The sequence below is a fragment of the Felis catus genome, chromosome E2 (genome assembly GCF_018350175.1).
Source record: "Felis catus isolate Fca126 chromosome E2, F.catus_Fca126_mat1.0, whole genome shotgun sequence".
Taxonomy (NCBI): domain Eukaryota; kingdom Metazoa; phylum Chordata; class Mammalia; order Carnivora; family Felidae; genus Felis; species Felis catus.
The window spans coordinates 33,870,193-33,896,813 of record NC_058382.1 but is presented as its reverse complement, the minus strand read 5'-3'; the positions used below and the strand labels follow the sequence as shown (position 1 = coordinate 33,896,813).

Below are 26,621 nucleotides of genomic sequence, written 5' to 3'. Positions count from 1 at the left end.
TGTCTGTGGTTCCAGAGTTTTTTACATGTGGGAACAACCAGAGAAGTCCTGGGCCAGTGCAGATCGTAGAAGCCAGGATTTCTGGAGTAGGCCTTGGGTATGAAGATTTTTTACAGCTCTCTTAGAAATTCCAGTGGGCAGCTCGGCTGCGCACCCCTGGGCTAGACGGTGGCAATGTGCTAGAAACTCTGCAGAGAGACAGTGGCTCTGGGGCTCATGGGCTGGCAACTGAGTCCATGGTCACTGTTCTGCTTCTCAAGACAAACAGTTCAGAGAAGCGAAAGAAGGAGGTGTATCATGGTGCATGTGTCATACACCCAATGGAACTACTTAAGGAAGATCAGAGTTAAGCACTAAGATTCCCTCTAGAACAAGTGGGTAATACAGATTTAAACCAGACCACACAGGATCAACCAGGAATCTGTGCCCCCAAGAACATGTCTAATAACTAGAGAGACTGTGTTTTCTGAGTCAGGAATTTGGACAATGACCTGATAGAGATATGTGTACTCACAGAAAACCAACCTAGGAATATCTGAAATTGGACTCGCCTTAGAAAACTCAGTCTACATGGCTAGTGTACTGGGACTCTTAACGTCATCAGCTACACTAAAACAAAAGCTTTCAGAAGTGGGGAAAAAATTCCATCACGCAGGAAGAAAAGGACTCACTTCATCACTGAAATTTCTGAAGGCAGCCACTCTCTCTTCCACACTTTCCTGATTCAGGGGCACCAGCTTCAAACGATCAATGATCTGTTTAAAACAAAACCCCACCGGCTGCATATGAAATAACCATCAGTCATCTTGTCTCCTTAGACAGACAGCAAGCATCTCACGTGTTACAAAGGGCTCTTTAATACAAAATACTACCTTCCCTCAAACATACAAAGGCTTTGGTCTTTCTAATTTTCTGACTGAATTCCCAACCACATTTTCTGAGGCAATTCTAAAATTCAGAGATTGCAAGTTACTCCAAGACATCTCTCCATTTTCAGACTAATGAGGAAAGGAATGGGGAGCAGAGAGAAAAAAGAGCAACACAGAAATCCCCTTTCAAGTCCCAGGGTGATACTTGTCTTCTTTGCTTAACAGGCACGTTGGTAACATTTCCTTTGTTTTCGATGAATCCCATATAGTGTTTTGGATTTCCAAGGGCATACATCAACCTGCACTTCAAATAGCCCTCTTAAAACTTACATCAAAGGCTCTGTCAATATGACCACTGTGATACTCGTCAAAAAAGGTGATCAAGTCCAACAGAAGATAGAACGTGGAGTCCACAAATTTATTGGCACTGATTCCCTGAGCCCTATACCTGAAAGACAAAAAAGAGGGAAGAGGGGACAGGGATAATTATGAATTTCTATGCAATCTGTAACTTTAGAATAGCATTTGAAAAATGTCAAAACCTCTTGAAATCTCTAGGTGAGGTGAATTAAGGAGTGGAAAATAGCGTTTCTTTTCCAATGGCCAAGAAGTTGATGGTGGATTTGATACAAATCCATCTATAAATATTCTGCACGAAGCATGGCTCTCTAGCCTCGGCCACCATTAAGCATCCAAATCTCCAGGAAGGATAAAAAGGTTCTGATGGGTCAAAAGTCCAGTGGCTACCACTGTAGAGTGTTTGCTAAATGGATTATTTTTTTTTTTTTTCTTTTTTCTTTTTTTTTTTTTTTCTTTTTTTTCAACATTTATTTATTTTTGGGACAGAGAGAGCCAGAGCATGAACGGGGGAGGGGCAGAGAGAGAGGGAGACACAGAATCGGAAACAGGCTCCAGGCTCTGAGCCATCAGCCCAGAGCCTGACGCGGGGCTCGAACTCACGGCCCGCGAGATCGTGACCTGGCTGAAGTCGGACGCTTAACCGACTGCGCCACCCAGGCGCCCCCTAAATGGATTATTTGATCAGGAGTCTTCTTCTGTGCTACCCCAGGAAAGCATCTCGAACCCAGTTTTCTCTAAGTCACTTTACTAGGAGTATCTGTAGAGAGCACAAAAGGTAATGACTGTGGCCTCAGCCTGGGAGCTCCACCAAATAAAGTCTGATAACTCCGTTATCTCACCAAAGAAGGAAGAAGGTGGCTCTTAAACACTGGCCACTACCATCTCTAAGAATTCCCCCATCCACCTATCACTAGCTTCGTTCCAGAATGTCTTTAAGATGGCTTATAACTGTGTATAGATGAGTACAATGCCCAGAGTTAAACTTAATGAGCAAGATTAGAATGTTGACATATGCTTTCATACCCTTCTTTCTAGCAAAACTTTGAAGTCTGATAGTGACAAGTACTGGTTATGATGTGAGGCAAAAAGAACTCTCAAGCAGTGCTGGGGGGATGGGGAGACTCGGGAAGGCCACCTGGTGTGACTAGTAAAGCTGAAGACGCATGTGGTGGGCACGGGAGGCCTGGCACTGGCGCCGTGCCCCCTTGGAGCCAGCTCTCGGTCTTACCGTTCCGCGATGGAGAGCGCCATGTTCTTCAGCCTCTCTTTGTTGGACTGTGGTGCGCTGATCTGGGGGACAACAGGGCTGAGCAGTTTGTTCATCAGCTCTAGCACCTTGTCAGCATTCTGTTCCATTTTTTAAAATTAAGGAAGGAATCGATTATAAATAATCAGTAAAAGAGAAAAGGAAAAACAAAATAACCAAAAGAGGGAATGTTCTGGGGTGATGGATTAAAACATTCTGCACCTTGATCTGGATGATGGTTACAGATATACACCTATGGAAAGCTCATCAAGCTGGACCCTTAATGTCCGCGCATTCTTCCACATCTTAATTAGAACTCAATCAAAACATCTTTGAATTAACAAAAAATGAATTATAAACCTTCTTTTGGCCCACTTTTCTCAGTTTATAAAAGAAAGAGCATAATCTTTTTTAGGCCACGTAATGATCAGCAGTCACCATATGTCCTCATGTCGAAGTACTTATTCTAGTTCTCTCGAAGCACCTCAGCTGTCACCGCCTTCCCTAACACACAGGCCTCACGAGCGTGTCTGTGGCGGCCAGAAGGGTAAGCACGAAGACATTTTGTCCCAAAGCTTCACCATCGAAATGTGACGGACGCCTACTCTGCTGCCAAGTGAGATGAGAGCTCAAGGCCTACAGGATGTCCGGGCAACATCTTGTTCTTATTTGGCCAGAAATACTTTATGGGCAGAGGTAACTCCGTAAAATGGGAATTTCACCCTGACCGGACCATTAACTGCCAAGCACTAGGAGAAAATGCCTCATCAGGACAGCAGTGCAACAGTGGCACTGTCAAACTGTTTGTGCATTTAATGCCAAAAGGCCGACGGATGTATTAAGTACAGAAGAAGGAAAAGGGCATGTCTTACCTTGGCAAGGTCATAGAGCTTTGCTGCTTCTTCAAACAGTCCTTTATTTTCTGCCACGGAAGCAACTTTGTTGATAATAGGCTTTGTGTCACTAGTAAACTTATCTATGACTCCAGGCTGACAAGACAAATTACAGAGGGGAGGAGGAGAGAGATGGGTACACAGAACTGTTAATTTAAACACACAGAAGCAGTTGGGATCTGAAAACGACTTTAACTGAAAATGCCTGCCCTAGGCAATGCATATATTTCATCTGCTAGACTCGCATTCTGGAAGATGTAAGGTCCTATTAAACATATGAAAGGGACCAAGGAAACTACAGATGAAGAAGCAGACTCACGGGCAGCACAGAGGAGTCAGCAATAAGACGTCTGTGCTGCCTGATTGTCCAAAATGATCCAGAGGGTAGGCGAAAGAGTCAATGATTTTAAATTTGCTGATGCGTAGGCACTAGGAGGAAAAACCAGGAGGCTCAGAGAAAATACCTGAAAGGTTCTGGATTTGTTTTCTAAGACAGATGGTAAAAGAAATTCGGTGCTGAAAAAATATATGGCAAATGGCATCAGGATATTTTTTTAAAAAATCACCATTAACATTCAACAGCAACCAAATGGTCAGGAGAGCACGAGAGGCCTTAGGAACCACAGAAGAGCTAGTGTGGACAGAGTGACATCTGACAGGCTATTCTGATTTTCCATCAGCGCTAGACCAAGTCGGGGTGACCTGCTCCTGCCACCCTGGAGGCAGCACAGGAGACAAGTGAAGAGCATGGGCTCTGGAGTCACGAAGGACTGGGTTCAAATTCCAGCTCCCCTTCTTACTAGCTGTGTGATTCTGTGGGAAATAATGAACTGCTCTTGTTTTCTTTTCCTCATTTGAAAACCACCTTGTTGGATCATTATTGTGGTGATTAGTTAAAAAATACCTATAAAGCATTCAGCACAGTGCTTGGCAAATGTCACTGCTCAATAAGCATGGCCACTGTCACCAGTACTGTCACTGTCTGTTCTTCTGAGCTGGAAGGTGTGCACATTGTGAGCTCATCTCGAGATTGCTGGGTCCAAACCACCCATTTTTACAAGTGAGGAAAGGGAGTCCCTGAGAGAGGCAGGTGACTTTCCCAAAGCCACCGGGAGAATGCCTGTGTGGGGTCAGGACTGGTTTTTGGCACCAGGGGCTCTGCCCCTTTTGCTATGGCTCCCACTGCGCACGACAGGTCTCAGGGAATCACTAAGGTCACAGGCACAGCTGTATCTCCAGGGTCAGAGTGAAGTTCTCAGCCCTCAGAAACTACCTTCTGAGAGAGGTCAAGCATATTTCTAACTTTTTTATCTGGGGAGAGTAGGTGCAATAAATAATTCCTTTTCTGGCCTATTTTCTGAGCCAAGAATGACAGAAATGCAGCCTTCTTAGCTCAAAAATCAGCAGGCATGAACAGATGAGTCCTCTGCACATAATAAAAAAGCTATCTGATCAGGGCGCCTGGCTGGCTCAGTCAGTAGAGCCTGTTGACTCTTGATCTCGGGGTTGTGGGTTCAAGCCCCCTACTGGAGGTAGAGATTACTAAGAACAAAAAAGCTATCTCGCTATACATTTACATAGTTTAGAGAAATAGAAATGTGTGTTAAGATCAAGGGCATCATTTGTGGCCATTCTTTGTTGCTTAAACTGCAATTTCATTAAGATCTGCATCTTTATTACTTTGAATCCTAAGATTTAACTACATTCTTTTGACAACTGTACATCCCCAACTGCAAACTAACACATCTCTAGAGGCACATTTAACCCACCTTTCTACTTCCATCATTCTCTAGTTTCCCAAGAATCATATCGAACTGTGGAGACAAAAAAAAGTGTACTCAATTTACTGGACAACGATATACACACAATCCACAATTCTCTGGACACAAAAGAGAAGAAAACAGGGGAGGCAGGAGAAGTTTTACATGAATCAGAAAACAGTGAGACTGAATCGGTATTTTCGCGATCAGAAACCAAGAAAGCAGAGACAACTGAACCCCCCGCTAACCCCGCCCCGGGCCTTATCCGCCACAGCCATGCTAGCGTGACCACACAGCATCACGTCAGCACGGGTGTGTGCACTGCAAAGTGTGGGTGGGAGAAAGGAGGGACCGACGTACCTCTCGACTTTCTATCACAAGCTCACTCACGCAGCGCAAAAACATGTTTTCTCCTTGACTATCTTTCTCATCCCTGGAAGGGGACAAAAGCAACACGGTTTCTGGCGTGGACCTGAGGTCTCTAATCGTTCTCAGGATGACAGAGATGAAAGCCAGCCGAAGTCAACGGTCAAAGTGGGTGTTACCTGAGGAAGTAGAAGTACTGGAGTGCCTCCCTCGGGTCTGTGGACTCAAACTTGCGGGTGTAGAGCATGAGTAGCCGCACAAAGTTCAGCCGCCGCATGCAGGGAGGGTCGCCAGGCTCGTGGCTGACTGCACCGTGGGGGACAGAACCGGTCACGACCACCCTGCCCCTCTGACCCAGGCAACCAGGAATTATGGGAGCTGAATCCAAAGACCCTGCAGCCTGGCCAACGTTTGCCAATGTAAGCTGTACTACCCTGTCCTCAGCTGCTTTCCAAGCAGAGTGGGGGAAATGGCATTCTGGAGTCCGTCACTAGCGTGCTGCTCTCACACTGGAAGGTGGAGACAGCTGACCGTTACGGCACGTGCTCTGAGGAGACCTGGCTGCACTGCTAAGGAGTCTGCAGGCATTCATCCACATTCGTCTTCTGCCCCTCTTCAGACTCTCCCGCCCCGGGCAGGTGGGCACAGAAAGTGGCGGCTGGGGTTTCCGATTAGGGCCCTAACGGAAGGTGACTCAGGACTCCGGGGACTGCTTCCCGCTCCATTCTCCGGGCGGTCAGACCGACTGGCCACAGAGCAAGCCCTCCACACAGTGCTACCTCCACTGCCCTGACACGATTTGTACCGTGTGCCCAAAGCCTTGGTGGTGGCAGGTGCGTGTGTGCTGCCGCCCGATGGGGGAGGGGGTGAGCGATGGGGACGCCAGTGCCAACAAATACTCACGGAGCTGAGCACTCTGTCCCGAGGATTTTAAAAGCAGCTTCAGCTCAAAGAGGACCAGCGCCACGTGGACTGCATGGCAGCGCAGCCGCTCCATGCGGAAGAGAAAAGCGATGGCAGCCTCGAACTGTGCCGTCAGGAAGAGTACTTGGAAGTACAGGAAGGGCTGCTGGTTCACCGTGAAATGGGACTCGCCTGGGGGAGGAGGAGGCGAAGCTGACTCAGGAGCCAGGCTCTCAGCAGCCCCGACCCCAGGCAGAAGCCCCGTGTGCTCAGAGACCTGCTGACGGGATGAAGGGGGCCCCGGGCACGGTGGACTGCCACAGTAACCGTGACCTGGTTCCACAACCTTCTCCAGACCTCACAACACAACTGGCGAGTGGGGTCGTGCTGTAAAACCCAAACCGCTTGCATAAGTGGGAGAGAAACAGAGCTCAGGACCTTAGGACAATACATAAAAGAAGCTGTTTATCTCCTTTGCCCTGCGAAGAGTCACTCGATAAGGAGAGGAATGAAGATTTCAAAGATACTTCAGTTCACTCAGATTCACAGGTATGTGAATTCAATAAATGCTGGCCACTAGTTGGGACCTTCTTTTGCTCCCAGAATTCTTAAACAGAAACAGTGAGGAGGGAGAGCTATGTCCCCCGCATTTATGCTCAGATACAGTCATTGCGAGATCCACAAGGAAGCAATAGCCAAGTCCTGCCTCTGTCTCTCCCTGAGCAAACGTCTACCAGAGCAGTTCAAAGAACTGGAGTAAAATAGCTTACTGTATATGACCATATAAGTCACACACACTGCTTGAGCTCACATGGCCTCTACTTGAATTTGAAATCATTGATGTATTGTGTTGTGGTCTGAAGATCCGGAGTTCAGAGACGAAAGACGTTCCTAGAGGAAAGCTAAGTTGTGACCTTAGGTGGACAAGACAGAGAAAGTAGTTCTGTTCAGGATATCTTACCATAGTCTTCCAACAACTGTTTCTGGAACTGTGAAAGAGTGAGCCTGTCTTGTGGGGAGCTGGTGCCGTCGTCATCAAAACACACTTGGTTCAACTAAACCCCCAAGAGAAACACATGCATTGGTACAAACTACTTCCTGAGCCAGGCATGCAGACCTGTCGCTGCTCAGCAGCTCGAGGCTGTGCTAATGGCTGTGGTTACTGGTTGAGAACTATACAACAAAAAACGGGGTCAAGAGGCAGCAAATCCACTGGCCCTATCACCCTACTGGCATCACACATTAAGCAGGTAAAATGTGTGTGCGGAACACAAGCAGAGGGAAGGGGCTAACGCCCTGCTCAGGCAAGGGAAGCAGTGCCTGCCTTCAGCCACAGGTAGTCCTCGGTTTTGTCAGCTACTTCGCTCTGGTTGTCGGTGATGTCGCATCTGCCAATGATACAGTACACGGCCCGCTTGTAGGGGTCCGTGTTGTTCCTGAGGGCCCTGCGGTAATGCAGTCGGAGCTTGTTCTCTGTGGCTGGTGACAACCTAAAGACACAAGGGAACAGACAGCTTAGATACACATGCTGAAGACCCTCAGGGGTACCTGCAAGCACCCCAGGTCCCAACCACATAGCAGAGTTGCGCAGCCTTCCTTCACAGACACCACCCCAGCCACATCCCCCGCTACCACCATTTTCATCCAATGTGCGGCCACCAACACCTTCGTCTCCCCCGCCTGCCGGCTTCCTCTGGCAGAGGCCGTCAGGGGCACGTCAGAAATGCTGGGGAATTAATACTCCACCGCACTCCCCAGCAACCCTCAAGCCGTGATGGACAAAAGTGAGTCCTTCCCTTAAGTGTCTTGGCCCCCACTCTGACCTCCTTGCTCCCTTATACATGTAAGGTTACCTCCAAAATAAACTACTTGCACTCAGATCCTTGCTTCGGGGTCTCTACACCATTAACCCTACTTTAAACTCACTAATGCGAGCAAAGAGAGAGGCTTATGGTTTACGACAATCTCTGGACATGGCATCATTAACACTGTCTAAAAACCTGCCTTGAAAAGTATCGCTAGTATTCCACAGGAGAAAATAGGGTAACCACCGTCATTCGTCTCAAATACAAATACATATATTTAAACTGGGTTTCAGTGAATATGAACTTAGCCCAAGTACATTAAAACCCAGAGAAAAATTAATCCTTAGCAGTTCCTTAATGGAAAAGAACTGAAAACAAAACAAACAAAAAACCGAGTTTCAATGATTGCATTTCAAAATGACTAACTTCTCGTTGTAGCCTTTGAGCTACGAAGTGTGTGACAACACATTTTCATATTGGGCCAACCACAAAAGCACTGAGTGTTAAATGAAGTGTAATGCAGCAGAGTTTTTAAATAAAGCATCCTGGATATGCTCGGGATTTACAGGATATGTAAAATCGTGCTCCTAACCACAGTGCCTCCCTCCCACACAGGAACAGAAAAATCCCCAAACACAAATGCTTCAGTATCAGAATGGGGCTCTTTTAATGTTCTCAACTGATACTCTCAGGCAAGTTCTACTTGCTTTCTAGACTTCATTTTTTTCCCAAGCAGAAACTTATTCTGAGCCATGCACGGGGCAAAAAGAGCAAATGCCACCCAGGAGGCCACCCTGTTGACTGCACGTGGCGTCTTCTGGATGCACCATCTCGTTCGCCATACCTTCTGTCCTTGCTGTTCATGTACTCCTGGAACCAGGTTTTAAATTCTCCCAGTTGGTGCTGGGCTCGGTTAACCACCTGTGAAGCGGCAAGCAGGTCCCCACAGCGCATGCAGTAATAAATTAATGCCCACACAGGATGGCCTTCCACTTCTCCATCCTAAAAGAGGAAAGATGCTCAAATAAGCAGGCAAACAAAGCTAACTGATGGCTTTCTGCTACACTCACCTCTTCTCATACTAAGTCACTTCCGCTTCACAACCACCCCGTTAGGTAGGGACCTCCCTGTTTTATAAACAAGGAAACTGAGGCACAGGGACATTAAGTACCTTGTCCAAGCTGGTGAATGTAGCCTGGCTCTAGAGCTTTTCCTTGAGAACACCATGTGCTCCACCTGACTGAAAGCCAGCCTGTGGATTCACCTTGGAATCCCAGTAGCCAGTAACTGGGTAACATGCTCTGTGATAATTCACAGACGTGCGCTCTTGCAACCCCCGCAAAGCAAGGGCTAAAGTTTACCGACCAGTAAGAGACTACCATTACTATACTTGAGTTTACAAAGTGTTAACTACAAATGATTAGTCAAATGGACACTGGCACTTTCATTCATTTGTTGGCTGTTCATTCACTGACTATCTGTTTTCGACACTGGGGATCTGAGAAGGCAGCTCTACTCCCACTGTCCCAGTACTGGAGCTGGTCTATCCTCCAAATGCTTCTGTCATCATCTGTACGGAAGCCTGGGATTGCTTTTCTCTCCGCTTCTCTCCAGCTCCTCCAGAGGGGTGGGCCTCAGACTTCCTTTCTTGGTCCCTCAACGCTTCCCCCCACAGGGCTCTTTCTAAAACCAGATCTGATCATTATCACTTCTCCACTTGAACCCCTTTGAGGTATTTGCATCCAAAGTGCTTAGTCTGGCACTCAAGGCTTTCACCTGCCAGTCCCACGTTTGCCAAGCCCTACCTCACACCCGATATGCTATGCTAGATACTCTTTCCTGCCTCCACGCATCTGTTCATGTTGTTCCCTCCACCTTAAACACCCTTTCCTAAGACCTGTGGCAGGTGAGCCCCTATTTTTCAAGTGCAGTGTGAACCTCACCTCCTTTATGAAGACAGCTTCCTCTGTATCCCACCACCTTGGCACAAAGCTCCAGCTTAGTGCTGCTTTGCAGAGGGTATTAAATCTATAAAATAATTCCCCCAACTGGACTATGTATGAGCTGAAAAGTGTCACATTCTAGGAACTGTATCTAACTCCATTCTTCCAGATGTTTGAACCAACAATCCCAAGAGTCATCCCTGACTCTGCCTGTCACTCCCACATCCAAGTTTTCAACAAGTCCTACTGGGCCTACTTTCAGAACACGTCAAGAATCCAATGACATCCTCCCCCTGCGCCCTCCTCCACTGAGCTGAGCAGCCACCATCTGCTCATCACCTGGATTCCTGCAAGGTCCCCCCAGCCTTTCTCCTAGCCCCACTCTGGTCTCTTTTCCATACAGCAGTTTCCACACATAGCTTCATCTTCGCTGCTAATGCCTATCTCAGAGAGACGACTCCAGGCGTGTAACTCATCACACAGAGAAAGATGCCAGTACCTGAAGTCCAGGCAAGGGAGCCGGAAGTTTAATGTTCAAGAAACTTCGAACCAACTGGTAAGTCCCAGGCACCCCGCCTAGCTGGGCCTGATGCAAGTTTCCAAAGACAGTCACAAGGGTGTAATTCTTATAACTGGAAAAATTGAAAAGGAAAACAAAAAAAAGGTTGAGAACACATACAGGTATCTGTATCCACATCCCTGACATTAGACTGTGAACTCTACAGGACAGGGCCTGGACTTCAAACCTAATGCAGAGGAGGAAACAGTGCATGCTTCATGAAGCAAACTATGTTACTTATTCAGTGAGGAGTAGACCACCGTACAGATCTTTCATCACTGTGGATGCTCAAAAGCACCCCTCGAGGAACATAACAGCAGACTTTCAATGCATAAGGCCTAATGTACAGGTTGCTTCAGCTCACAACCGAATGCTTTGGTGCATTCTTTTTAAACTTTTTATTTTGGAAAATTTCAAACCTATGAAAAATTTAAAAAAATAGCCCAATGAATACTCATATAACCTTTACCGAGATTCATCAATTGTTATTAGCCTTTGTGCACATGTTTCTATGTAGATACATACATATATATATATATATATATATATATATACACGTACACACACGTGTACATATACACACCCACTTGTTTTTTGAACCATTTGAAAATGTATACAAATACAGAAAGCAGGGGCTACTTCATCTGTAAATACTTCACTATGTACCTTGGAAGAACTAGGGCATTCTCCTACCCAACCTCAATACCATTATGACAGCAAGAAACTGAACATCAACACACTGCTATTATCTAAAATACAAGCCACGTTCAAATTTCCTAATAATACCCTTTATGGTTTGTGTTTCTCCCCCCAAGTCTAGGATCCAGTCAAGGGAATGCATGGCACTTGGTTCTCATGCCATTTCTATTTCCTGTACTCTAGGGTAATTCTACCACCATTTTCCATGACACTGACCTTTTAAAAAGAATCCAGGCCAGCTGTTGGGTAGAATGTCCCACAGCCTAGACTGTTTCCTCATGATTTAATTAAGATTCAACCTTGTTGCCAAGAATCCCACACAGCTGATGCTGGTACTGCCCACTGAGCCCCAGGTAATATTTGGTTTGATCACCTGCTTAAAAGTGTCACTCACCAGATTTCACCACCTTTTGTAAAAGTACCTTTCCCTCTGAAGTTGATAAGTACCCTGTGGGGTAATACTTGGAAGCCATGTGAATATTCTGTTCACCAACAATCTTTTACTGAATGGTTTCAGTTTCCACTGATGTCCTTGCTGAACCAATTACCACACCGATGGTTGCAAAAAATTTTGTATCATTTCTTTTTCACTTATTTGCTAGTATTCTTAAAACCGTGCAATTCCTTAAAACCTGTAGTGTTTTTAAGGTGCTTCCATACTAAGATTAACTGGTTCTAGTTACAGATATTCAGATATGGGGTTAACAGAATAAAGAACTTTCTAAATATGTTTCTTGTCCAAAACAAAACAGACTAACTCAAAAAGTCAGGTGCTCCATATGCACAGATATTCAACACCAGATTAAGTAAAATAACAGAATGAGAGTGTGAGAGAGACAGAGAGAGAAACATCTAAATGTCAATTACAAAAAAAAAAAAAAAAAAACCTCAATGGAATTCGATGCAGTTATGCAAAATGATACTGATAAAGATTTTAAAAAGCAAACTACATAAAACCACATACTGTACACATTTGGATCATAACTACAAAAAGCAAAATCAAACAAAATATTCCCATATCAAAAAGTGGTGGTGGGGGGGGGGGAGGAAATGTGAAAAGATACAAGAGCCTCTGGCATTTTTCTGTACCAGTCCTACCTTTTCTCAACATTTTCAGCCTTATCTGCAAAAAACCATTTGGGGCTGGGTCTACTTTGCCACGCCATCAGGATTCGCACCAGCAAAACTACTTTAAAAAGTGAGTATAATTATCACGAAATAGTCCCTTTATCAAGAAATGACAACAAATCCTTGAAAAGGATACTGGTGGGGAGTGACGCCCCTAGAAAAGAAGGGCAATAGGGTGACAGTAATTGTGGACAGCAAACTTCCAAGTAGCTCCCAAGTGCTGCCAAAGGAATTAAGGGGAAAAAAAAAGAATTTTTAAGACAAATAAATATGTAAAATTAAGTAAGCAAAATGAAGAGAATAAATTAAATGGGATGGCTTACCAGATATAAAATCAACAAAAGCCTTGTACCATTGGTGAAGTCAAGCACCAATGCTGAAGAGTGGGTTTACTAAAGAAAAAGCAGTCACGAGCAGTCATATACCCGTTAAAAAAACAAAATCCTAGGGGCGCCTGGGTGGCTCGGTCGGTTAAGCATCCCACTTCAGTTTAGGTCATGATCTCACCGTTTGAGGGTTTGAGACCCACGTCAGGCTCTGTGCTCACAGCCTGGAGTCTGGAGACGGCTTCAGATTCTGTATCTCCCTCTCTCTCTGCCCCTCCCCCGTTTGCACTTGGTCTCCCTCCCTCCCTCCCTCCCTCCTTCCCTCCCTCCCTCCCTCCCTCTCTCTCTCTCTCTCTCTCTCTCTCTCAGATTGTGTCTCCCTCTCTCTCTGCCCCTCCCCCGTTTGCACTCAGTCTCTTTCTCTCTCTCTCTCTCAAAATCAAACATTATAAAAAACTCAATCCTAAAGGTTTTTATATACTGTCAGAAATTTTGACTCTTACTCTGCTGCTTGTAGCAATATTACCATATACATTAGGATCTTTATGGCTCCGTATCAATATACCCAAAACTTACATTAAAAAATTTAGCAAAAGCCTATTATAATACTCTATAAGCTCTTTTGTGCCTATGTAAAAAAGAATAAAAAACATTTGGAGTTCCAAATTTTTCTTAATAAGGGAAGTTTATGTCTGATGGCATTCATCTCATGTGACTATTGTATAATTATTAAAGTATTTGATAAAAACCTATTCTCTGCTATACCAAGTCTGAATCACCTCAGTTAATGCACAAGGAAATCTTAGGACTTCCTAATGAAGTATTATTTTGTTGATAAAGGGCAACCACACTATAAGGGGACCGGCAGCTGCACAGCTCACTGGCAAAGAACTGCAATTTAGCAAGTGTATTCAACTTGGCTTTCTCTTCTCGAACTAGCAGAGGCCCAGCACCGTGTCTCTGAAATAAAGAGGGTGCGTTGCACACTCATGACAACCCCTGCTGGCAAATTCAGAGCTGGAAGGAGGGTCCACAGGGAGGGATGAATGGCATAGGTCCCACCAATGAAGGGGACGACAGGGCACAAGGGCATAGCCACAACCCCCTCAGTGACCAACTCCACTTAGTGAGGAGGTGGCAAAGAAACCCAGGCACAAATCACAGGCATTAGCAGCTGGGAAGGATCCAGATGCATAGGGATTAACAGAATACAGCCAGAAAGAAAATAAAGGTTCAAGGACTCTTCCTAAGGCTCGAAGGTGATAATATTGCCAGCTGTAAAAATTAAAATGCTCAGAGAACAAAAGAGCCTAAGACGTAACGGCTGAACAACATTAGGGAACAGGATCCTGACCTAAGGCATCATGGCCTAATAATCATGATGTCTCCATACCGAGGGACACAGAGTGGAGTAAGAGAAAATGAAAAGTCTAACAGCACTCCCATTCACCATGACTTTATACTGCTGCAGAAACAGGCCTGGTAAAGAAGTGTTTCTGAAAGCAGGATTGTATCTCTCAGCCTCGCTCAACCTTGTTTAAATTATACCAGAGAGAGGGCACTCAGCCCAAGGACTACTAGACACGAGACAAGGCTGACTTCTGGGGGGTTCTGAAGCCAGCCCCGCTAGGCCAGGGCTGCCTTACCTCTGCTCGAGGTAAGCCAAGGCCTGCCGGACAAAATCCATGCGCACTTCCACGCTGTTGCGGCTCTTCAGAGCATCGGTCGCCGGCACCAACAACACATCTGTCATTTGTTTCACCATATTCCACATGTCAGAGATGTTCTGCGCATAAATGAAACCGCATGTGACAACGCTGCAGGGCTGGAGAAACGGTCTGGCTCTTCGAGGCTCTGACCGCAAAGGCAGAGAAGGTAAGGAGGGGGAAGAGGTTAATGTCCTCCGTCTGAGGCCCTCAGGCTTTAAGCTCAGTACAGAAGATGCACCTGTGCCCTGCCAGCTGCTAGACTCCATCTTCCAAGGAGCACCTTCCTGTCCCGAGCTGGTTTTCAGATCAGTTTCTATTCCAGGTCTGACATAACCACCCACATAATTGAGACCACACAACAGTAAAAGGAACACTGAATCTCAGTGGGTTATTCCTTACAAGAGAGTGAATACATTTATAATTGTCCAAAGCTCCAGGAGTTTAAACTCAAGTAGCTGCATTTCAGTCCTTACAAGGTCATTTCAGTTTCTTAAGGCTTAAAATAAAGAGTTTAACCTAAATAATATATAGGTTTTGTCCTCCCAGAGACTCTCCAGGGGCCACTGCTCTTACCCCATTTTGTGAGTGTCACAGCCTCCCATTTTCCTTCCCACTCACTCCCTTCAAAAGACGCCTCCATGAGAGCCTCCCAGGAAAGGAACGGGCATTCTCTCCTTTGTGTTACCACCACACATATGGGACTTCCTCTCCCAAGAATCCTCCTGTCTGTAAATCTCTCCTTAAAAATGGATTCCCTGGGGCGCCTGGGTGGCTCAGTCGGTTAAGCGTCCGACTTCGGCTCAGGTCATGATCTCACGGTCTGTGGGTTCGAGCCCCGCGTCGGGCTCTGTGCTGACAGCTCAGAGCCTGGAGCCTGTTTCGGATTCTGTGTCTCCCTCTCTCTCTGCCCCTCCCCTGTTCACGCTCTGTCTCTCTCTGTCTCAAAAATAAATAAACGTTGAAAAATAAATTAAATAAATAAATAAATAAATAAATAAATGGATTCCCTGAATGCTCTGCAATATTCTAAAGTTAAGAATCCTTAGAAGAGAACACTGATGAGAAAAGCAGGTTTACACTTCTCCCACAAAAAGAGACAAAATCCTGTTTTCATGTTCTCAGAAACTAAAACTGTAGAAAATCCACCCAAATGTGACTCTTGGTGGTGAGATGGTAGGTGGATTCTTAACTTTCTTCCTTAGATTTGTTTGCGTTGCCTTGTTATTTTATTATTAAGAAAAAAAAAAAAGCTGGATTATTAAGAAAAAAAAAAAAGCATTTTTAAGGACCAAAATAATAATAATACTTATAATCTGTGTAAGATTGTGTTTGCTTCCATTATATTCTTCCCTCCTTCTCCCATTCCTCCTGGCCACCTAACAATCCACCTATCTGCTTTTTTCCTCCCAGGGTGAGAAAACTGGCCAGGGATAAGAATTGAGGGACAGGAATTTGCTTCCATTATATTCTTCCTTCCTTCTCCCATTCCTCCTGGCCACCTAACAATCCACCTATCTGCTTTTTTCCTCCCAGGGTGAGAAAACTGGCCAGGGATAAGAATTGAGGGACAGGAATAAAGATGGGGAGTCAGAGAGGGTGGGAGCCAGCGGCATACAAAGAATGCACCTAAAGATCACATCTGAGTCAAGTTTAATGGGCTCCCAGGTGTAAAAACCACATCACCTTTACAATTCAGCTCTTATAAAAGAGTCCGTTAGCCTAAGGAAGGAAACTGGTGAGGGAAGAATTGAAGCCTGACAGGACTTCAAAGCAATACATCTTAAGGAGACCTCTTGTGCCCATTAACTGATCTCGGCTGGGTCTTCTGAAGATGCATTAAAAATACACGTACATAGCATCATCATCAAAAAACCACCCCAAAGCTATTTAAAATGAAACTCTGAAGGACAGTTAACATTTTATTCCACAGAGCAGGGTGTCTCTTGAGCACGTTTCTGCCCAGTCAGCAAGTTGCTAATCCCATCTGAACACCGGACACCGCATCTCCCCTTGGGTTAGCTCCGGGCGCTACCTTATCGTCCAGCTCTGCAACGGAAGCACAGAGGTCCACGAGGTTAGGCTGCAGGTGCCCATTTACAATCTTCTCGTTATAGATATAAATCTGAAATGAAAAGCAAAGTAAATGGCACAATTTCTATTTTCTCCTCTTCTTTTTAAAACCTCTTAAGGCACTTCTGAAGCCAGCTTTCTGCCCAACAGTCAGCACCAGAAGCTTCAGCCAACCTTTCCTTCCTCAGTGTGGCTGAGCTATCCATACTGCCTGGAGGTCAAGGCCTCTGGCCAGCTTCCCAGATGTGCCTTTAACTTTGGAAGGCAGTATCAACACACCCAAACTAACTGCTACCCCAGCCCTCCTAAGAGCTGAAGAATGGAAGGAGGGTGGTCCCGGTGGAGGAGACCACAGGCACTTTTGCACCTCTCCACCCAGCAGATCCCCAGTTCCAGCAAGCAAGGACCAAAGGGGAAGACAGGACGATGGGAAGACTTTGGCTGCTGTTTTCCTAAGAACCCGGGGCAAAGTTTGGTAATCTTTGCTGGCAAAAGGACTGAATGGCTCTAGGCCAAGGCTGGTAGACTGAGTAAAGAGTGTCAGGCTGCAATCCTCCACATGGGTTAGAACAGCAGTCGCCGTGTGTCTGGAGTACCCACTTCTCCAGGAAAGAATCCTCGCTCCTTAGGAAAATTTTCTCAAGAAAAGGGAACTATTGTGGTGTTTAAGGTGTGGGAAAACCACTATTACTTTGAATTTTATTTTAAAAGAACTAAAATAATGACATTAAGAACTCGTAGGTTCTCCTCTTTGCCTATGAAGTCCTTGCCCTACCAAGGACGGAACACAGTAGTGAGGTCAGACGACAGATCAGAACTCCCACTGAACCTCATTGCCCCCTACTCTGTATGAGGGACGGTATCGTGTAACTTCCAGGGGCATTATAAGGATGAAATAAAATGGTTTTTACACGATAAGGTGGAGTTTATTCACTCACTGTGCATTTATTAAGGGCCTCTCCTCTGCAAGGTTTTTTGTTCAACATAGGATATAAAGATTCACTCTCCTCTGGTGGGATAGCCACATAAACAGGACATGGTGCTCCGAGTCTGGAAAATGTTAGTTTCATGGAGTCTTACTTTCACAGACAAAGAGGCACAGCTTCTCTGCTCACAAGCTTATAACTTCATGAGGCCTGAACTCTGGTGGTGGCCGTGGCAGTGGGAGGAGTCAGCCACAGAGGGAGGTAAAATTTAAACGATGGAGGTGTGGCAGGGAGAAAGAGAGCAATCTAAAACATGGAGCAGAAAATAAATGAAGGCCTACTAATAAAACACAAGGGAGTGGGAAGGAGAGGGACTGGCAATGGTACGCCCAAGGAGAGAGACTTAGAAAACTGTTCGTAACAAAGGGGTGCAAGCTCACCACCCTCAATTCATGAAACAAGATGGTTTCTCCTTCTTGATACTATTTTGTGTAGGAAAGCAGCAAATCAGAATAAAACACACAGGCAGCCAGCGCTGTTTTATTCAAAAAGTCAATTCCAGGTCTGTACTGTCTCCTTAGGGCAGCTTCAGTCCAACAGTCCCTGTGCTCGCCACAAAGCATCCCAATCCAACCCCATGCCACTGTGTGACCATCACATATAGCCAGAGCCACAGACCCTAAAATATCATGAGCTTCTCCAGGACAATATTAGAAAGTGGTAAATACACTATGCCTACCAAGGCAGAAAAGCATTTAGAAAACTTCTATCAACCACAAGGGGTGAAGAAAGATTTCTGATTATACCATCAGCCTACCAGGTAATTCAGGTTAATAGAGAACTCCATTTGCTAAGCAGTGCAATTACTCAAGGCTGTACTGTACATGGGCTACTGCCAAATACAAAATGAGACGCCTTGGGTCAGGGGAGAGGGCAGACTTCCATTTCCCTAAGTCAAATGTGAGTCATTCTATTACCGAATTTGATGGAATTCTCCAGGGACCGAGGTGGTAAAATATTAACCAGTCCTCTGAACAAAACCCCAACTTGCTTTCAGGGTCTGACTTTCACATGAAGTCTTGGTTCTCTTTTACTCCCCTGAGCACTCACATAGAATTTTCCTGGTTTTGATCTTCTCTGAGAGAATGCTCACCTGCCGGGCATAGGCCATCTCAATGCTATCCAGAGAGCTTCGACCAGGGGGTCCCCCATCGCTGATGTAACTTGGCTGTAGGTAAATACACAGGCAGCATTAAGAACAGCATTTAGTCATGTAAAGAAAAAAATCTTATAAACATATGTTTATCTTTAAGCTGTGAGAAGTCTCTTGCCTAGTCAGACTTCCTCAAAATGATGATTTTAGGGGTTTCAATAAGACAATACTCCCTTCCTATGAATACACAAGAAGGGAGCAGGCATGAAACCCAACTCAAAAGTAGCAGGAGGCTAAATAAACTGTAAGGAGACATCAATGACTGTTCCTGGAAATGCATATCTTTCCAACAATCGGTTCAATCCCAAGCCCCATCTCCACCCCATCCTCTCCCTCTAGGTGTTCACACCAGCGAAGCTGTTGTTATTTGTGGGCCTCCTGTTTCCTTCCATCAGTCACATCAGACAGTTAAGGGGCTGGGGCTTAAAGGGTTACAATATGGAGATTCAGGCATTTCCAATCCAGAATCCACACTAAGAGAACACCTGCTAATTAACTTTCTACATCTGAAGATATGAAGCTAGTCTACATTGGGCACTCATTCACTCATTGCTTCAGTAAATGTTTGCGAAGTGTCTGTCTCCCGTATAGCTGAGTGCAAGTGCCACGGCCACAGGGATGACAATAGGCCATGGGTATGGAGCCTGTCCCCAGAGAGTCCACCATCTATGGGGACAATTAGACACAAACATAGGGAAAAGTTGATTACATTTTTTTTTTTTTTTTTTAAGAAAGACTAAAATCAATCTTCAGCTAAGCTCCATTCCCTACTGTAAACAAGTATGGGTCAAAATCAGGTATCTCCCATTAGGTATATTCTGAAATTTCCACTACATTGTAGTTTATACTGTGCTATAGCAAATTCTTTAAGTTTCTCTCATTAAAAAAAAATTCAGTGCTGGGGCGCCTGGGTGGCTCAGTCGGTTAAGTAGCTGACTCTTGCTTTCAGCTCAGGTCATGATTTCATGATTCTAAGACAAAGCCCCATGTTGGGCTCTGTGCTGACAGCGTGGGGCCTGCTTGGGGGATTCTCTCTCTTCTTCTCTCTGCACCCCACCCCCCCCACACACACGATAAATAAACATTAAAAAAAAAAAATCAATGATGTATTCTCTAAAATCTTAAAAAAAAAAAAAAAAAAGGTGGGAGAGTTTAAAATAGGTTTTCTGGAGAACTGACAAGACAGCAGCAAAACATCCTGGCACTACCAAAGCTGGTAAAAGGAATATTTGTGTGGGTAAGGACTGAGAGTAGCATAGAGAGGAGAGAGGGCAGGAGGCAGAAAGGTGAGATGTAAGCCCTCAAGTTCTCAAGAATGAACTGGGACACCTGGGTTCCAGGAGGGCCATTTGGCTCCCTGGCTCTGGGGTCTGGGGCAGAGCACATTCTCTTGGAGCCTCAGGTTCCCATCAGTTGAATGAAGGGGATGCCCTAGACAACCTCAGAAGGTCCTCCTCAACTCTGATTTTCTGCAGTCACTGCTATTAAAAACATTAAACAGTCTACTGACTTCGGCAGATGCTGCTGGCTTGATGACCCAACGACCATTTCAAATCCTTACTTCTCACCTCCACTCCCTGTCTGGCATATGGAGTTAAAGATACCTAACAGTGTGCTGGTAAATATTTAACAACCAGCTTGGGGAAGGGGCCTGATCTATAGTGTTGGCTGCTTTCCATGATATAAGTACTCCCGCCATGACCGATTTCAAGCTATCCCAAGGAGTATCAGATAGACAGCAAAATTTCTGAAAATTTAACAACAGGCCCCCATGAGCTGACCTCTACAAGCTACCAAATATGCCCTTCCCCAGCCTCCACTGCAGCTAGGAGTGGCCGAGAACCCTAGTTCTAGTCCATGAGATGAAGCACAAGTCTGGAGTACATTTTGGGGACAGCTTCTGCTCTTTCTGGTAAAGGGAGCATGAAGAGCCTCGCATGGCCGATCAACGCCCCCGCCTTCTCCCAATGTAAATGGGGTGTGTAGAGCTGCAGCAACCATCCTGTGAGCCTCAAGGGAGTGATGTGCCGAGGATGGTGCTGAACAAAGAGAGGCGCTGCGTGTCTGACGGCACTGCAGAACGACTGAATGGAGGCCCACACTCTCCACACCCACGGACTTCTTATAGGTGAGAAAAAGAAATCCTTAGGCAAGCCGCCGAAACGGATTTTCTGTTACTCACAGTTGAAAGCATTCCTATCTGAAACACAGAACTGGTGAAAACCACCAGGTTATAATAATAACAGCTACACTTAACTGAGCACTACTATATGCTAAGCACTGTCTTAAGTCTCACGACCCTGTAAGATGATATATTGTTATTCTATCAATTTTATAGATGAAGACGCCAAAGCACACAGAAAGCAGCCTGTCCAAGGTCACTCCAATAGGAGGCAGTGGAGCCATGGTTTGAGTGCACATTCTGGCCCCGCAATGTCTGCCAGGGCAGCCCAGGGCAACTTTCCAAGGACAGCCATCAAAGAACCAGAGAGCAGTGGTTAGAAATCCTGGCTCCACTACTCACTAGCCATGTGATCTGGATTGCATATACTGCTTCTTTTGAGCCTCGGTTTCTTTAGCTATGAAACAGGGGAGGTCATGGTATCCACCTTGGGTTTGTGGTAAAGATTAAACAAGGAGAAAAATAGTATTTACCGCACAGCATTGTTGTGAGAAATAAGTAGAAAGAACTCAGCACAGGGCCAAATACTTGGCCAATAAACACTAGCTATTACCACTTTTTAAACACAAAATAAACAACCATAATGAACGTAGGAATAAATCCTATAGTGAACACCAATGGATAGATATGGACACTACAGAAACATAACCTAAAATATTTCGGTCTGTGCTGGTTGGAAATTCTCATGTCATTTTTCTAAAATAAACACAATCCTTTTGCATGAACAGAACCCCCAGCAGCTCATTTTCTCTGCTAACTCTGAGGGTTCCCAGTAACACATAGTTGAGGACTGTTCTATTCGACAGCCAGCCACCCTTCCAGAACAGAACTAACCGCGTGAATGTTGATGATCCCAAAGTCTTTTTAAAAACACAGGGCACTAAACTTGTTAATTCCAGTAGCCTAATCAAGGGGAATGACTAAGAGGATAAAAACGGGAACACAACACTAAAACATTTCTGCAAGGACACAGTTGTTTCAGCTACATATACATAAACAGCCTTGAGAAATATTTTCCAGTACTAAAACCTAATTTTTAAAATTATCCACTTAAAAAGTAGTTGGGTTTTCAGCCTTCAAATTTCCATTTAAATTAATTTTGCCTAATGCTCTTGTTTTCAAGGGTAGCCTTCCTTCATTTGCCCTTGGCCAAGTCTCCATCTCACCGCACATAAAGTCAATTATCCCAGAAACAGGATGTGTACATGCACATTCCTGAGCTGAGGAACCAGCAAACATTCACTGGAATTTCAAACCCAGGAGCTGCTTGAGGGCTGGGCAAGCAGCCACCAGTATGCTGTGTGGGAGTAACATTCTGAACCCCTTGGACATTTGGGTTTCTCTGCACTGGGGCCTGATGGCACCAAGTGAGGACGACAGGAGCAGGGAATCAGAGACCAGAAAGGCAGAGAAGATGAGAGGGCAGGGCCAGAGAGGGACTCATCCAGGAGTCTAGAGATACGATATGTGAAGAAACAGCAGCCTCTGGGAGCACAGACATGAGAAGAGTCTTCTCAGAGTAGACGATATTCCCAAAACAGTAAGAGAGCATTCCAGATCAGGTAGGAAGTGGCTGGAGGGTGGCAGGAGGGAATCACAAGCTTTTATTAAGCAACTACTTTTGTACAAAGACTCTCCAGATATAAATAAACTCTTTTCCCAAGAAGGGCACATTCTAGTTAGGGAGGAAGGAATGTAACTAGCATTCCTAGCAAAAGAAGTATGGAGTTAAAACACACACACACACACACACACACACACACACACACACACACACACACATATAAAATTGCCAAGTGGAATGTCTGGGTTTACATAAGCAAAATGGAACTAAAGTGATTAATTCACAGTAGCTGGCTATAAAATCTGTACACAGAAGCCTAGTACTACTAGGAAGAAAAATACCAACTGGGGACCAGAGGACCCAGGTTCTAAATGCAATCTAACTGCGTGACCTTTGGTAATGACATCTAACTTCTTTGGAGCCTCATTCTTCACGGACAAAGTGGGAAGAATACTTGGGCCATTTAAATAATGAAACCTGTAGAGCCACTAAAAAATGGCAGACACCTACATGTACTAACCTAGAAAAGCCTCCAAAATAAGTTCAAAAAAATCAAAACATAATGATAAGTTGTAGACTCTAATATATAAAATGGTGTCATTTATGGAATAAACTGATACTGATGAGATGAACGTACATGGACCAATGTGCACATGGATACGTGAGAGGGAACTGGCAGGGACAGCACATGCACCACTGTCGGAGGTTACATTTGCGCGGGAGGAGGGAGGGGGTGGCAGAGTTCTCAAAAGTGTATCCATACACCTCTACCATTAGCATACTGTGCAAGGAGGTGCTCAGGTATGATACAGCATGATGTTAAAATGAAAGGTCTCTTTGAATTTTTTTAATGTTTATTTATTTTTGAGAGAGAGCAAGCACAAGTGGGGGAGGGGCAGAGAGAGACAGAGGGAGACACAGAATCCAAAGAAGGCTCCAGGCTCTGAGCTGTCAGTGCACAGCCTGACACATGGCTGGAACCCATGAACTGCGAGATCATGACCCGAGCTGAAGTCAGACACTTAACCAACAGAACCACCCAGGTGCCCCAGGGCCCGTTTGGATTTTTTAAGCTTCTTTTTGAAAGAACTGCAGAGCTCTTTCTATACTTGAAATTCTATTCAAATTCTGATATGTGAAACAAATCCCTCCCCCACCTCCCGGCTCCAGGAAACTACCAGGGAGTCATAAAACACAGTTTGACATCATGCAGTCTGGAGTTTTCCAATTAAACTCTGTTGGTCTCTACTGTACTGCATTGAATCTTAATACATCATCTATTATTAAGACATGTTATTTATGCACCACCAGGAAAGAAAAAATGTTGTCAACTAAATTATGACACTGGATTTAAGACACACCCTGATTTCAGAGATGTTAAAATGTAGAAGAGTTCTGTGACTGGGAATTGAACAAATTTCGTATTAAGTCCGTTATGAAAACGAGACATTATATTCAACACACAGTGTTCGCACATCACGGTGTGAAATGTTACCTTCACTATCTGCAGTTAAGCTACAACTTAGCTTCTCAATGGAGGCTGTTGCTTGCTAGGCTCAGTCATTTCCCAGACAATACATTACAGACCCATCTACTGACTATGTCTAAAACCAACACAGGCACTAGACTATACAGAAGTTAGATAAAAGTTGACTTTTAAATACTGTTTTAAAAGTTGGCTAAGATACACCAAGGATTCCCAATACTGCTCAAACCCCATGTGCTGTCATGCAAGCAGTGTAGCACTGGGGGTGTTCTTCCTCCCACTAACCACATGCAAGTATAGCACAGGGATTCCAAAAGCCTCTTCCTTGCTTCAAAGCACATGTGTTCTCTCTCTCTCTTTTTTTTTTTTTAATGTTTATTTATTTTGAGAGACAAGAGAGAGAGAAAGGAAGAGACAGAATCCCAAGCAGGTTCTGTGCTGCCAGCACAGAACCCCACGCCAGGCTCGATCTCACAAACCATGAGATCATGACCTGAGCTGAAATCAAGAGTCAGACGCTTAGCCAACTGAGCCACCCAGGCACCCCACATTCCTGGAGATACTTTATAAACCAAGGGAAATCCCTAAAAAGGGACAAATCCATATTGAAATGATTAAAATAAACTTAATGTGTAGCTTACCAAACACAAACACCCACTATAAAGACTGCTGGGATGTGCTGTGTGCACATTCTCTGCCATTCCGGGCGAGCACTATACTGTGCACATGCTCTACATTCCTTAGGACACTTCTTCCTCAGAGGCCATTTATAATAAGGACACTCAGGCCCGGGAATTCCAAAGCCTGTCTCTGGCCTTCATACCATGAAGACTCTATAAATAGGGTAGAGGAAAATGTCTGCCCAAATGGAGACGTACATCACCTTTCTATCATCTTGAAGAAAATTACAAGGGAGAAGCCTGTAGAAATGGTTAAATTTTAAAAACACCCCCCCCCCCAAAAAAAAGTGTGGCAAGGGTATGGAACAAATGGAATTCTCACGTACTGCTGGTGGGAGGGTACATCAATACAACCATTATGGAAAACCGTCTGGCAGGACCTACCAAAGCTGAATATCCTCTGACCCAGCAATTCCCCTCTTAGCTGTACCCAACAGAGATGCAAACATACGTTCACCAAAAGAAACCTACAAGATTGTTTACAATAGCACTATTCATAAAGGCAAAGAACCAGAAACTATCCAAATGTCCATCAACCCAAGAACAGATAAATAGATTGTAGTTATACTACTCAGCCATGAGAATGAATGGCCCACACCTACATGCAACAATATATAGAATGTCAAGCAAAAGAAGCCAGGAACAAGAGCATATGCTGTATGACTTCATTTATATAAAGTTCAAAAAAACAAGCAAAATTAAACTATGATGTTAGAAGTCAGGACAGTGGTTCCATTGGTGGTGGTGAGAGGCAGTGACTGGAAAGGCACACAAGGAGGGTTGTTGGGGTGCTGGTAGTCATCTGTTTCTTCATCTGGGTCTGTGCCATTTGTGATAATTCACCAAACTGCATACTTACAATGTGCACACTTTTCTGTATATATATTATACTTCAGGAAAGAAGTTCAAAAGAACAGCAACAAATAAAACCTAGAAGGTTCCAGAAAATGGCAATTCCCTAGGTAATCTGAAGAGAGAACCATCTGCATCCCTTGCCAGCTTTTACAGCAAAGCTATCCATTCTGCTAGGTGTCACAATAGAGAACAGCAAAACTATCGATAACTTTCTTCCAAGGGGACTGGAGGTCAAGGAAGAGAATTCTACTAAATAGACTAACCTATTTTTAAGAAAAGAGCAATCAAAAAAGAACATCTCATTAGCAGCTTATAATTACTTCCAAATCCCAATACAGACCACAACCTATTAACACCATTTTAAAAAATGAAGTTTATAAAACCATGAGCTGTTCTACTTATCTATTCAGACTCACAAGAAATAGAGAATGAAACATTAGGCTGACCAAGGGTTTTATACATTAATTCTTTCCCGAAGACTCTGATCTTAGTCTTTGAAGTCTTTGAGTGGAAGAAATGTGGAACAGGATCCTTAATAAGTAATTTACTAACACAAAGGTCTTTAGCATTTATTTGGGGGCTAACTTAATGGAAAAAACTGGTTTTTAAGTCAGGAACAGATGTGTAGATATGGGATGTATACAGTTATTACCCCGTAGGCATGATAAACTGCCAAGCCACTCACCTTAAACTCAGACTTCAACAGAATGATGGTGTAGAGCCAATACTCCTGAGTCTAACCAGTATATTACATGTCTCTCTGACCCTCAGGTGCCCTATCTCTTGTGAGAAATGAATGCCAGCTAGCCATGAAACAAATTGTAGGAAAAAGATTTACCAGGAAGCATTGGTAATATTACTTGAAATGTCTCACATGGTAATTTTCCATTATACTTTTGAATCTGCACCTCTAAGTCATCTGAAACTGCTTTTTTTTATAACAATAGTAAGGAATGGCCATTATGGGTCAGTTGCTCACATTATTACACAACTGAATCTGAAGTTTTTGATCTGAGCAAGTGAAAAAATGGAATTGCCATTTATGTAGAGAGGATAAACTCTGTGGGGAGAGAAGGCTG

General features: G+C 44.5%; 1 protein-coding gene across 3 annotated transcripts in view; it reads right to left on the bottom strand.

Moving 5' to 3' along the window:
- The window catches only part of NUP93 (nucleoporin 93), a 104,028-nt gene that overhangs the window by 3,644 nt on the left and 73,763 nt on the right, over positions 1 to 26,621 (bottom strand). For all 3 annotated transcript variants that reach the window (XM_006941526.5, XM_006941527.5, XM_045045634.1), the window contains 15 exons: positions 18,716 to 18,790; positions 16,599 to 16,688; positions 14,504 to 14,643; positions 10,645 to 10,777; positions 9,047 to 9,204; positions 7,722 to 7,887; positions 7,359 to 7,452; positions 6,398 to 6,589; positions 5,674 to 5,800; positions 5,489 to 5,561; positions 5,138 to 5,182; positions 3,348 to 3,464; positions 2,458 to 2,576; positions 1,200 to 1,317; positions 672 to 755 (listed from right to left, as the gene is read on the bottom strand). In XM_006941526.5, the coding sequence (XP_006941588.1) occupies positions 672 to 755; positions 1,200 to 1,317; positions 2,458 to 2,576; positions 3,348 to 3,464; positions 5,138 to 5,182; positions 5,489 to 5,561; positions 5,674 to 5,800; positions 6,398 to 6,589; positions 7,359 to 7,452; positions 7,722 to 7,887; positions 9,047 to 9,204; positions 10,645 to 10,777; positions 14,504 to 14,643; positions 16,599 to 16,688; positions 18,716 to 18,790 (1,731 nt within the window). The remainder of the gene's footprint in view (positions 1 to 671; positions 756 to 1,199; positions 1,318 to 2,457; positions 2,577 to 3,347; positions 3,465 to 5,137; positions 5,183 to 5,488; positions 5,562 to 5,673; positions 5,801 to 6,397; positions 6,590 to 7,358; positions 7,453 to 7,721; positions 7,888 to 9,046; positions 9,205 to 10,644; positions 10,778 to 14,503; positions 14,644 to 16,598; positions 16,689 to 18,715; positions 18,791 to 26,621) is intronic.